Genomic DNA, 14368 nt, shown 5'->3' on the forward strand with positions numbered 1-14368 from the left:
GTACACCTCAAGCAGTTTAATCCTTAGATCGATTGCCGCTTCTAACCCCAATATGCATGCTTCATATTCTGCAATGTTGTTGGTGCAGTCAAAGCATAGTCTTGCAGTGAAGGGTAGGTGTCGATTGTCAGGAGATGTCAAGACTGCCCCTATACCATGTCCTAGTGCATTTGAAGCGCCATCGAACGTAAGTGTCCATACCAAGCCCAACTCGGGTCCTTCGTCGGGTCCTGGTATTTCGTAGTCTCTTACCAGTATAATATCTTCATCGGGGAAGTCGAACTTCATAGACTGATATTCTTCGATGGGTTGGTGAGCAAGATGTTCTGCCAGTACACTCCCTTTTATCGCTTTTTGGGTGACGTATTGTATGTCGTATTCTGACAGCAACATTTGCCATCTTGCAATTCTACCCGTGAGAGCCTGCTTTTCGAACACGTATTTCAAAGGATCCATTCTCGATATCAGCCATGTGGAATGGTTCAGTATATATTGCCTTAGACGTTTGGAGGCCCATGCTAGGGCACAACATGTCTTTTCCAATTGTGAATATCGAGATTCGCAATCCGTGAATTTCTTGCTAAGGTAGTAGATAGCGTGTTCTTTCCTGCCTGTTTCGTCTTGTTGCCCTAGTACACACCCCATAGATCTTTCGAGAACTGTGAGGTACATGATCAGCGGTCTTCCTGGCACAGGAGGTAAGAGTATCGGTGGTTCTTGCAAGTAGTTCTTTATAGTTTCGAAGGCTACCTGACAATCGTCATTTCACTTGATAGGTTGATCTTTCCTGAGCAGTTTGAGTATAGGCTCACATGTAGTCGTTAGATGTGAAATAAACCTTGAGATGTAATTCAATCGACCCAAGAACCCACGAACCTCTTTTTTTGTCTTTGGAACAGGCATTGCTTGTATAGCCTTTACCTTGTCGGGATCAACCTATATGCCTCGTTGGCTTACAATGAAACCCAATAGCTTTCCTGACCTCACGCCGAATGTACACTTGTTCGGGTTTAACCTTAGCTTGAACTTCTTTAAACGCTCGAACAACTTATGTAGGTGTGTGATATGCTCTTCTTCTGTGCAAGACTTGGCAATCATATCATCTACATATACTTCTACCTCCTTGTGAATCATGTCATGGAACAGTGTAACCATGGCTCGTTGGTATGTTGCCCCTGCAATTTGCAATCCGAAAGGCATTACCTTGTAACAGAAGGTACCCTAGGATGTCATGAAGGTTGTCTTCTCCAAATCTTCGGGAGCCATTTTGATCTGATTATACCCGGAGAACCCATCCATAAAGGAAAACACCGAAGCTTGCGCTGTATTGTCCACCAAGACATCTATGTGTGGTAGTGGAAAATCGTCTTTTGGACTTGCTTTGTTCAGGTCCCTGTAATCCACACACATGCATACCTTCCCGTCTTTCTTAGGAACTGGCACTATGTTGGCAATCCATGGTGGATAGTCAACTACAGCAAGAAACCCGATGTCGAACTGTTTGAGCACTTATTCCTTGATTTTACTATCCATATCTGGCCGAACTCTTCTGCGCTTTTGCCTGACAGGTACACATCCTTCTTTGAGTGGTAACCTATGTACAACAATATCAGTATACAACCCCGGCATGTCACGGTATGACCAAGCGAATATCTCTGCATACTCGTGGAGGAGCTTGATCAGCGTCGCTTTCACGTCCTCGTTCAGTGTTTCCCCAATCTTGATGTTCTTGGGTTCTTCATCTGTACCCAGGTTTATGGTTTCAATGACCTCTTGAGGCGGGAGCATGCTTTTGGATTCCTTATCCATTAACCTTGATAATTCCTCCGGAAGTTCATCGTCTTCCTCATCCCCTTCTTCGGACTGATTAGCAAGAGCCTCTAGTTTGTACAGAGTTTCAGCAGTATTATTATCGGTAGTGTTAGAAGGTGATCTGCACACGTTTTATGTTTTGTTTTTAGTATGCAGATATGAACGTGCTTTTTGTGCAAGAAATTTATTTGTCATTTTGAAAAGGAAAGAAATAAAATGCGGGAAAAGACAATGTTTTCAATACCAAATGCAAAGACAATTTTATTAATAAACTTTTAAACTTGGAAATAGATGGGGCCCTTACAAACCAACTCTATGCTTAGGGCGAGGCATGAGCGTTATTGTTTTTCTTTATTGGAAAGGGAAATAAAACACACAAAAGCAAATTACTTTGAAATAAAAACTATCTCCGGTATCTCCAGGCTTGTCCAATTCTGAAGTTGTTCTCCTGGTCTGACCTCTCGGATGAAGTTGGACGTTTCTTCCTTGGAATCCTTGTTAGATACCATAGCCACATGTTCATATCCTCTTGTTGCGAAAGTCTGCGTAATCGGGGGGAATTGTTGCTCCTCCTTCGCAGTGCTTGTGACCTTTGATGGTTGATATCCCAGCCCTAGGCGATCCTTCTTCTCTAAGATCTCCGGTACTTTGCGCCAGCCTTCTACATTCAAGTCTTGTAGATCTCTCCAGGATGTTACCGCCCTTCGCACTTTCTCCACAGGTAGTGTGACAACAGTTGCAATCTCCAATGCCAGGAATGCAGTCTCCAATGCCCCTTCTCCGACCTCAATATACCTGTATGCATCCAGGTTGCTGACGAATATGTCTTCCTCTCCATTAACAGTCACTATAGAATTTCCATCCACAAACTTTATCTTCTGATGGACGGTGGAGGTGACTGCCCCAGCTGCGTGAATCCAAGGACGTCCTAGTAGGCAGGTATAAGCCGGTTCAATCTCCATCACTTGGAAATTGATGCAGAAGGTATGAGGACCAATTATAACAGGAAGGTCTACTTCTCCAAACACCGGACTCTGTGATCCGTCAAATGCTTTAACCACCAGACGACTTGGTCTAACCACAAGACCCTCCAAAGCTATTTTATCCAGTGTAGCCTTTGGCATCACATTTAGCGATAAACCTGTGTCAATCAGAACTCTATCCAGATGAGCCTTTCCACATTGTATAGAGATATGTAAGGCTTTATTGTGCGCCCTTCCCTGTGGCGGTAACTCATGATCGCTGAAACCCAAGCATACCCCAGTAGTTAGATTAGCCACCATTCCATCAAACTGATTGACTGTGATGTCTTTAGTTACATGGGCAGCATTTAAAATCTTCATCAGGGCATCTCGATGCCTCTTGGAGTGTATCATCAATGATAAGAGTGATATCTTGGAAGGTGTCTGATGTAACTGATCCACTACCCTGTAGTCGCTTTTCTTAATCAAAGCAAGAAACTCTTCAGCATCCTTGTTGCTAGCTTCTTTATCCTTGGGCTCAGCCTCGTTATTTGGTCTCACGACAGCTTGATCACCAGACTGCGTGGAGTTTTCATTAGACGTGGGTTGCGCTTGTGCATTTTGAATATACGACCACTACGGGTCATGCCCCCAGGTCCTACAATGCTTGACACAGCAAGATTGATACCAAAGTTGTACTCCCAAGGCACCGCTTTCATTTTGTCCAAAGGATATGGATCCTTGTTTGGGATTATCCTAGTATGCTCTTGCGTTGGTATTGTCATACCCTAATTTTTGACCCCCCTGAGATGACATATCTTCAGGATTTTCATCAAGTCAAAGTAAGTACCCAGGGCAGTCTGACATTCAATCAAGGGTGTTCAAAGACAAGAAAACTCAGGCAAAGGATCAATCAATAGAGGGATTAGTCTCTAATACAATCATAAGACTCAAAAGCCTCATTATTTCACCTATGATTGATTAGACACCCAGTCGTCTAAGTACAGAATTACTCAGATCAACAGACTAGGGTTTGGAGCCTATCAAGGACTAAAATCAGGGATCACCTTTGGGAAACCCTAAAAAGCCCCAGGAAACCATTCAAAGACATCAATCATATTCAAATAACTCATATAACAAGATCCACTGGACATTACACCTCAATTCAAAGTCTACACTCATCATTGTCCTCTGGTCGACAATTAGGGTTTTTGACCTAATTCACCAAGATAGTTGACTTTTAATCAGGGCATGGATCCAAAACTCAAGACATGATTCAAGAATCTCTACTACCTCAATATAATCCATTTACATCATTCATTTGAGGAGAAGATCTTGATTCTACACAAAAGTCCAAAATCTCACCTTACTAGGAAAAAGTCAACTGTATGGGATCACCATTGACTTTTGAGATTTTTGGCCAAACCATGACTTTCAAGGATCAATATCATCAATATATGGATATTAAAGTCATTTGACCAAAGAAATTCATCAAGGAGCGAAAAGTCGGGAATTAGGGTTTTTTAAGGCATGGTGAGAACTTAAAATTTCACCTACACAACTCAAAAAACTTCCAACATGAAAGTTGTAGATCTTGCAAAATAAAACAACATCTTACAAAGGAACTTTTTTCAAAAGATCAATCATTTAAGAGTTTTGGAAATTTTGGAGTTTTAGGCCATAAACACTTAGAAATTTTGGAGTTCAACGGATTAAACCAAAACATTCTACACGAAAACCCTACATGCATATCACTACATTTCTACCATTATACCACATATTAGAGAGTCGGAACCCCACACTTACCTTAGATTGAAAGTTCTCAAAGCTCTCTTGATGGATTCTTCCTCTCTTCCTTGTTCTCTCTTCTTTGCTTCAACTTCTCAGAGCACGATCGATTCACCAAATGTTGCTATTGACTCTCTCTTCCCTCTACTTGACTAGAATAACCCTTGGACCCTTATTATGATAACCCCATAATTCCTTTACCAATTCCTCACGAACTATTTTAAATAATTCTTATAATCCTAAGTAATTATTTTCCATATAGTTATTTCTCACCGTTTTATTTAATTAGGTTGTTTATTCCAAAAATCCTATTTTCGACAATAACCGTATAAAACACTGACAATCAAGATTAGTATCAAATAAATCACAAAAATACCGATTAAAATAATAAATAAAATATTTGGGGCGTTATAACTCTTCCCACTTAGAATATTTTCGTCCTCAAAAATTACCTCATTCGAACAATATCGGATAAGATTCCCGCATCTTTCTCTCTAATTTCCACGTCATACTTTTACCGGCAACTCCTCCCCAAACTACCTTCACGAGATAAATATCTTTGCCTACCAACTTCTTCATTTCACGGTCTTCGATCCTCACCGGTAACGTCTCAACCGTAAGGTTATCCCGTACTTATATGTCATCCATCGGAATCACATGAGATGGATCCGAAATGTATTTACGAAGTTGCGAAACATGGAATACATCATGCAAATTTGAAAAATTAGGTGGCAAGGACATCTAATAAGCAACTACTCCTACTCTTTCCAAAATCGGAGACGGACTAATAAACCAAGGTGTAAGCTTCTTCGATTTCAACACACGTCCAACACCGGTTACTGGAGTGACTCTAAAAAATACATGGTCTCCCTCAAATTTAAGATCCTTCTTTCTCTTATCATGATAGCTCTTCTTCCTACTCTGCGAAGTTTTCATCTTTTCCCGAATCAGTTTCACTTTTTCTGTCGCCTGTTAGACAATTTCAGGTCCAAATACTACACTTTCACCAGATTCATACCAACACAGCGGAGTCCTACACTTCCGACCGTACAATACTTCGAAAGGCGCCATTCCAATACTAGAATGGAAACAATTATTATAAATGAATTCTATCAATGAAAGATTATTATTTTGACACTAATTCTTACGCCTACACCGTATGTCACTCTTCCCAAATACGATGAACAATGACATTTATAATTGACTTTTTTTAATTTTATTATTTTGAAAAACAAAATGGTGTATAAAAACTAGGCTAATATATGTCTTGACGTTAAAAATAGTCTTAAGTGGGAAAAATAAAGTTGGTTAATTGAATGTTATAAATTTATTAATATAGTTCATAATTTGGTTATTGAATGCACAGACATCTAAAACTAAGTCTTACGTGGTAAATTAACATTGATAAATGTTATGTATAAGGTTGGTTAATACATTTCATAACTTGGTTAATGAGTTCATAGATATTAAAAAAAATCTTAAATAGTAAAATAAATTTGGTTAATGAAGTGTAAATATTGATTTAATATATTTCATAACTTAATGTCTTTAATTGGTTAATATTATGTATTTTATTTAATAATGAAGTAGTGAAAGTGGTTAATGATTTATAAGTAAAGAAAACAGTCTCCATGTTAAATTTTTATTGTTAATGCAATGATGAAGTTGGTTAATAACACTAACCATTAAATTAATAAAACATGAAAATGTCCCACACTATTTTAGTATGGAACAAGATATTTTGTTCTATAGAAGAACAATACAACACTAAGACACATACATGTTACAAGAAAATACCATTTTATGATATTCTTATTGCATAAAACACTCTAACTGAACAAGCATGTTTTGCTCTTCATATTTTCTATAGGAAACTAGAACTTCATATTATTACATGAAAGTTTGTGACTGAACAACCATGATTTCTTCTTCATATTATAAACGAAACGATTCAGTTAACTTGACGGCAGTTCGTACGAATCTGACCGTTATTTCCTGTTAAAGGGCTGAGATTTCCCATTTTCACCATTGCATTAGCAAAATCTGCATAGAAAGATGAAAAGCTTGTGCTATAGGCAGTGACTTGAGAGTCAGTAGAACCACCACTGAAGAGTTGTTGATCAGAATGTAAAAGTCCTTTTTTGTTGACTAGATTTTTGAAATAAGCATTATCAAATAGCACATTGGTTGTGACATCAAGTGGGGTTAGGTTGCTGTCACCACCTGTGCTTGGACAGTTTGATTGCACTGAGGTTGCGAAATTTGTATCGATGGTTGTTTCGTTGTAAATTCGGCCTCTGAATAACTGACACCTGGCTTGTCCTGTTGTATGAGCACCTATGCATACAATATAAATTTTATAAAAAAAATTATGATTTTAAATTGTAGTCTGCAACCGCAATTACAACTGCAATATTGTTGCAGTCTTGCCAATTGCATCATCAGACTACAATTGCAGTGTGATTTGAAACCACATGCCTTTCTATATCACTGCATCAGACAACTTCGTCCAGATTTATTAATGTATTTTTATCAAATCTCATAATTTAGAAACCAATTTAATTTACTTCTGAAAAACTTTAATATTAAGTGCAATTTTAAACCATGATAATAATTATGGGGTTAATTTATTAATTAAGAAATATGAAGTTACCTGAAAGGACTACCATTTCTTTGGCTGTAAATCCCTTATTTGAAAAAGCAGTTATGAGGTTACTGAGATCCATTAGAGGAGATGGAATATCACTAGTGGCAGTATCTTTACTAGCAGTTGTTGAATCTCTTCTGCCTAACCCAACACTCCATGTTGGACCACCCAACTATAAGATAATGAGTTGAAGAAACAAAATATAAATTAGTTCAAGTTATATTTAGAATAATTTATCTTATAAAATTCAAAGTTTTTTTTTAAAAATTATTAATTTATAAATATAAATAAATATCAATAAAGTTACAAATTTATAAATATCAATAATTTATTTACATTAATGTATAATATAAATAAAAATTTGACACCAGAGATTAAATCCTACATCAGCAATTTATACTCACTTAAGTTAACTAGTGTATCCAAGTTCGACTACTCTACCACTAGAAATTTCAAAGTTTTGGGTTTATATAAAATTAAAATTGTCAACCTACAAGTGGTACAGGTATAAATTCAATCATACTAAGTTACATTATATTTTATATATTAAAATACATTTTAAAATTTATTAATCATTTATGGAATTATTTACAGTATTTTTCTGTCATTAGTCTTGCATAGTAAAATATATTTTCTACAAGTTTATGTGTGATTATTTTATTTTATATTTTGTTAAGTTTATTTGTGATTATTTTATTTTATTTTTTGTTAAGTTTATTTGTGTTATTAAAACTTACTGCTACAACAGAATCACGGGCAGCAGCAGCAACAATATCTGCACAAGAAACAATTCCAGGACAAGCAGTCTCCAACTGTGTTTTAATGTTATCAATCACATCAAAACCTCTCAGCGAATTCACATTTGCACCCGCCGACTTCTCTCCGGTGAAGCTCGAAGTGTCATCCAACAGGACTGATGCATCACATCCCTACAATTTATAAAACCATCATAATGAAAATTATACTTTCTATACAATATATCAAAGATTCTAAATTGCACTTTGCAACCGCGGTTGCGGACGCATGCATTTTCTAACCGCAATAACAAATCATAATCATTAGGGTAAATATTAAATTTTATGTAAGTCAAACTCACACATGCATTTTCATGCATGAAGAAATTTAGGACGTACATTGACAAAGCAATCATGGAAATGAAGACGGAGCAACGAAGCGCCCATGCGATGCTCTTCCGAAACAGCGCTACACACTGCAGAGTTTATGATAGAGAGAGCTTTGGGACATGTTGTTGCATAGAAATTTGGAGATAGTTGAGCAGAGGTAATGGCCAAAAAGCAAAACAAAATAAAGATACAAAATGTGTTATTATGTGATTGGAAAACCATTGTATTTTCAAGTTAAAGAGAACAGGAGTCACCACTAGTAAGAAATTAAATCAAGTTTTATTTGCACTTGTGATTCTGTGAGTAAGGCATGTTTCTTGAGCTTAATTTATAGGGTGGTGTTTGGTTTTGGATATGATTAACTAATTTGGTCAAAGGAGTAGAAAAACAGACTGTGGTGCAAGTGCTACATATGCATTATTGGGTTTCAACCAAACTTTCCTATTTTGTCGATTATTATTGGTTATTCATAATTGGTTGGTTGGCAATGGAACTGGCTTATTTTGAATTGCGCATTAATAGTAAAGGTGTAGGAAAATAAAAATGACCAAATGCATTGCTTTACATTAAAAAAAAAAAAACTATAACAGTTTATTTTGCGGAAACATTACTAATTTTAGAGGGAAAACATATTTTAATCCCTAAAAATAATTGTAGAGTCCAGATTAATTTTTGAAAAAGAAAAAATTTCAATTTAATCTTTTATAAAATTTAACCGAATTACATTAGTCTTTTTATTAATATTTTTTTTAAATCAATTTTTTTCTACTTTTGAACAGTGACTAGAGTGTCATGTGTATTATTTATGCTACATGTATTATTTACAAAAATAAGAAAGGAGTCATATGCCGTCAACATTGCCCTCAGTATCATTCTTCTGTTGTCGTCCTCCACTGTCATATTCCTTTTTTGCATCTCACTCGTGTTGGAACTGTAGATGACGACTTTTTCACCGGCAATGATGATAACGGTCGTACTCTCTTTGGCTCAAATTCTAAGTTCTCGATAACGGTAGCGTTGTTCCTTTTGGCCCATTCACTCTTGATTCCGGATTCTCCAACCTTGTTGTTGATAATAAGGTTAATTAGGATTTTGAAGTTGAAGGAGGAAATTTATTTAATTCACTTTAAAAAAGAGGATGATGATGATGATGATGAGAAAGAGGAAAAGGAGAAGGAGAAGAGCGGTTTGAAGAACGGAAAAACAATAAATGGTTTCAACTGTTGATTTGCAATTATTTGTGAAGGAATAGGAGATAAATCATCGCGATATTGTGGCGTTCTTTGTTTTACTTGGTTTATTATCAGATCTATAGGTGGGTGATTATGGTTATTCTTGGTACTTATTTGTGTGATTATTGTTTCAGTTGTTAATCATCTTTTAGAAAAGATATAGTTCTGCTACTTGAGTGGTTTGGGATGGTTTCTTACTTTTGTAAATAATACATGTGACATAAATAATACACATGGTAGTCGAGTCACGGTTCAATAGTAGGGAAAAACCGGTTTGAAAAAATTATTAACGTAAGAACTAATATGGCTCGGTTAAATTTTGTAAAAGATTAAATAAGGATTTATTTGCTCATAGATTAATCTGAATTTTAAAATTTTTATGAGGGACTAAAATGAGTCTTCACTCTTAATTTTATTTTTAAAATTTTGAGATTTTATAATAGCAAAAAAAACTAATTTTATATACATATATGTGTGTGGCTTAAATAGTCTTTTGGTTCCTGTAAGTTGGCGTGTTTTTTATTTTCGTCACTGTATCTTATTTTTTTTGGAAATGGTCCCTGAATGTTAAAATCTTTTTAGTTTTAGTCCCTAAAATTAAAATTCACAGGAAAAAATTCAAATGAAAATCCGGAAGAAACCTACAGATTTTCCTGCGAATTTTCATTTTAGGGACTAAAATCAAATGAAATTTAACATTTGAGGACTTTATCTCCAAAAATAAAAATACAGGAACGAAAAACAAAAACACGCTAAGTAGAAACAAGTGGATGTTTACAAGCCTTCAACGAGTCATTTTTGAGCAAGTGGAGGTAGAGATTTCTGAATGATAAAGAAGCATTATGGAGGCCTTTTCTGAAATATAGGTATGTGACCTTGGAGCATATTGTGTTAGGAGGCTGGGATCTAAGTAGAAACAAGAAATCATCCCTTTGGTGGAGGGACTTTAAAGATTCAGACAGTTCGAAAATTAATTCGAGGGACTGATTTTTGAAAGGAATATCTTGTAGGTTGGATAGCGATCAAAACATTCTGTTCTGGCATTATAATTGGTTCGGAGGAATTCCGTTGCAGTTAGTCTTTCCTTTGTTGTTTTTGAGATCTTATTTCCCTCATGTAACAGTTATGGAAATGAGAGTGTTCATAGAGAACACTTGGTATTGGCATTTTAAAGGTGATCTTTCGTCTCTGACCGACTTGGAAAGGGTACAAGAAAGGAGCTGCAAGCGATTTTAATGAACGTTGCACCAGCTATTGACATCAAAAATACATTCATTTGGTTTGCAAATGCGGAAGGGAATTATTTTGTGCGAGAAGGTTATGTGGCGTTAATAAATAAGGTCAATGAAAGCACGCTCAACATAGAAGTGGTAGAGGCAATGGCAAGCATTTTGAAGACTAAGGATCCTTCGAAAGTTCAAATTTTCAATTGGAGATGTTTGAAAGATAGAATCGCAACTAAGGAGCAATTATTCAAAAAGGGGTCATTTCTAGTGCCAACGATAAATTGTGTTCAGTGTGGGCATTATCGTTCGAAACTTTGGATCATTTGCTTCACTCATGTGCAAGTTTAAAATTTGTTTGACACAAGGTATCGATTTGGTTGGGAATTCCATATGGAGATAACGAAACAGTGGTGGATCATTTGCTATGGTTCAAAAAGGCTCTTCGCGACAAAGCTTCTCCAAACAAGAGATTACTAAGTATAAAATGGTAAGTAGTCAATAAATTTTTTATTTTAACTAAGTATAGAATGGTAAGTAGTCAATAAATTTTTTTTTTTTATCAAAATCAAATTAAACAGAAAAATTAATAAAATACTAAAATATCAAAATAGTTTTTTGATATCATTAATTATATGAATATTATAAAAAGTAATACATGTGTTTTTCAACTAATTTTTTTAAACATTTTAAATTTTATTAGATAGATTTACAATATAGAATGGAGTGAATAATTGTTTTCCCCACGCAATAGTGTTCCTCCCTAGTCCCAGAAATTAAACTTATGAGGTCAATATGAAAAATCATGACAAAATAAAATATTAATTTATTCTGGGAAAAATATAAATTTTATATTTATATTACATACTAAAATTTAATATTGTTAATAACATATCTTGCTAAAGATTTCACTTTTTTTTTTTAAATTGTTAATAACTTCTTAGAAATATATCATGAAAATAAAAATTAATTAGGAAAAGGAAGTTTTGTTTGTAACTTTTTCATTTTAACTAAATAAATTTGTTCACTACTTAATTTCTTTTTTTTGTTGCTAATATACACAAATGACAAAACAGTTTTTGTAATTGGAAGTGGGATACTATTGTAAATAAAACTTTAGGTACCAATAGTGTTCATTGTTCACCTTGATTCATTCATAAACTATTTTTTTTTCAATTGGAATGTGAACACTGAGTCAAAGGAATCAGTTCAATTAGTCAACAAAATTACTTTGAAAACTTAGAACCAAGTTTTGCTATTCTGCCAAACTAAAGAACATTCCAAAGTAAAGATAATATTAATTTTTTAGCAAATTAAAAGTAAACGTTACTAGTTGCAATAAAGCGTCCAAAAGGTTCATATTTGAAACTGGTTTGTCAAAGGCATGCATGAAATCATATGCAAAATGTTTACATCATAAGATGGCTTTATCTAACAAATTGGTAGTAGTGACTAGTGACATCAACTTTCACAATTCTTTTGAATTTGTTAGCAAATTGTCCAAATGGAAAATAATATTCAAGACTGCGACACTTACTTGCCCTTGCCCAACCCCCACTAAACTCGTGATATTTCTCTATTACAAAAATAGACTCATTTAATTTTAAAAATGTTTGATATTAAACAAAAAGCTTAATGAATATACATTAGGGATATGTATTTATTGAAGAGTAATTCATATTCAGAAGATGAGCATCAGAAGTTCTGATGTGGGCTAATCTTCTGATGGTTACTCAAAAGATAGTGTTGACCAGAAATTCTACTTTCTAGGTCCTGTTAGCTTAACTGTTTAATTAGTAAGGGTACTTTAGTATTTTGTAGTATTGTAGTGTTTGTACCTTAAACTTGTTCACTAAGTTTAGTCTGTTAGGGCTTAGGTGGCAATTTTTCTTTTGTATAAATAGCCTTGTAGTAGCTATCATTTAAAAACACAAGTAGTAGAATATACAACATTTATTCTCTCATCTCTTTTGCGCCGTTATTTCCTTTTGTTCATTCTCTTTGTTATCATCTTTAATTCTTGTGCACCAACAATTGGTATCTAGAGCTCTGGTTCCATACACGGGGAAACACGAGTGAACGTGAGTTTGTGTGATTGTGTGATTGATTTTGTTTCCGGGAAACAAAGTTGTGTTTAATCACATTTTTCTTGGTTGTTTGTGGGTTGGGAAACACTGTGAGTGTGAGTGAAATCTTTTTGTCTGCACAAGTTTAAAGATGAGTGGAAGCAATTTGAATACCAAACTTCCAGTTCTTGATGGTAAAAACTGGAATAGATGGATGATTCAAATGCGTGTATTATTTGGTGCTCAAGATGTTCTAGATCTTGTCACTGAAGGATATGTTCCGGTTGCAGCGGATGCAACGGAAGAACAAAAAGATGCGCAAAGAAAAACGAGGAAGAAAGATCAGAAGGCGTTGTTCTTCATCCATCAGTGTGTGAATGTGAATGTGTTTATGAAGATTGCTGATTCTATGACGTCAAAGGAGGCGTGGGATATACTGGTCAGGTGTTACGGTGGTGACGCATCAGTGAAAAAGGTGAAGCTTCAATCCTTGAGAAAGCAATATGAGAATCTCAACATGAAGAACAATGAGAAAGTTTCTGAGTATATTTCTAGAGTGATTTTGATCACTAATGAGATGAAGGCTTGTGGAGAAACCCTTTCTGAACAAGTAATCATAGAGAAGATATTGAGGTCACTTACTCCTCAATTTGATTATATTGTTGTATCTATTGAACATTCTAAAGATTTGGAAACCATGAGAATAGAAGAGTTGCAAAGCAGTCTAGAAGCACAAGAGTTGCGTCTGACTGAAAGAACTTCTGAAAGAGAAGTTGAGCAAGCTCTGAAAGCTTCTTTTGTCAAGAAGGACCAGAAGCATTCTTGGCCAGAGTCCAAGAATAGACGTGGTGATAGATTCCAAAAGGAAGCCTCAACTTCTGATGAGAAGAAATATCAGAAGGGAAAGGAGAAGAAGAAAGTTCAATGTTACTGTTGCAAACAGTTTGGCCATTTTTCTAGAGACTGTTTGGCAAACAAATGAAGGAAATCAGAATAAGCAAATATAGCTAGAGGTGATTCAGATGATGAACCTGTGCTATTGATGGCTTCAGAGTCTGACGAAAGATGTTCGTCATAATGGTGGTATATGGACACTGGGTGTTCAAATCACTTGACTGGAAACGAACAATGGCTGATAGACTTTGACTCTGAAAGGAGGACAAAGATCAGATGTGCTGATGACAAGTATCTTTATGCAGAAGGTATGGGAAATGTCAAAGTCAGAGTGAAGAATGGGAAGAATGTTCTGATCAAAGACGTTTGGTATGTTCCTGGAATCAAAATCAATCTAATGAGTGTGGGTCAGCTCATTGAAAAAGGTTTCTCAGTTTTTATGAAGAACAACCTCTTGAAGTTGTATGATTCCAATCAGAAGTTTATTATGCAATCTGAACAGGGAAGCAACAGAACATTCAAGGTGAATGTAGAAACAGCTGAAACAGAGTGTCTGAGTGCAAAAGGCTTAGAAGGTGATAGTAAGCTGTGGCATAAGAGGTTGGGGCATCTGAACTATA

At 35.4% G+C, this 14368-nt stretch overlaps 1 protein-coding gene across 1 annotated transcript; it reads right to left on the reverse strand.

Annotated features, from left to right (window-relative positions):
- Nucleotides 1-6201: 6201 nt before the first annotated feature.
- Nucleotides 6202-8627, reverse strand: LOC131625048 (cationic peroxidase 1-like). Its single transcript, XM_058895964.1, has 4 exons — nucleotides 8343-8627; nucleotides 7947-8138; nucleotides 7216-7381; nucleotides 6202-6899 (listed from the first exon to the last, which is right to left on the reverse strand). Exons 1-4 carry the CDS (start codon nucleotides 8553-8555, stop codon nucleotides 6514-6516), a joined length of 957 nt encoding a protein of 318 aa, XP_058751947.1. The 5' UTR covers nucleotides 8556-8627; the 3' UTR covers nucleotides 6202-6513.
- Between the last annotated feature and the right edge of the window lie 5741 nt (nucleotides 8628-14368).

Source organism: Vicia villosa, unplaced genomic scaffold, assembly GCF_029867415.1.
Source record: "Vicia villosa cultivar HV-30 ecotype Madison, WI unplaced genomic scaffold, Vvil1.0 ctg.000182F_1_1, whole genome shotgun sequence".
NCBI lineage: Eukaryota > Viridiplantae > Streptophyta > Magnoliopsida > Fabales > Fabaceae > Vicia > Vicia villosa.

What these genes read in the sequence shown, in the direction of transcription:
- LOC131625048 (XM_058895964.1), bottom strand. Translation starts at nt 8,555, where the DNA reads ATGGTTTTCCAATCACATAATAACACATTTTGTATCTTTATTTTGTTT. An exon ending in TCCATGATTGCTTTGTCAAT is followed by an intron (nt 8,139 to 8,342) that starts GTACGTCCTAAA and finishes TATAAATTGTAG; the next exon opens with GGATGTGATGCATCAGTCCT. An exon ending in CCCGTGATTCTGTTGTAGCA is followed by an intron (nt 7,382 to 7,946) that starts GTAAGTTTTAAT and finishes ATTATCTTATAG; the next exon opens with TTGGGTGGTCCAACATGGAG.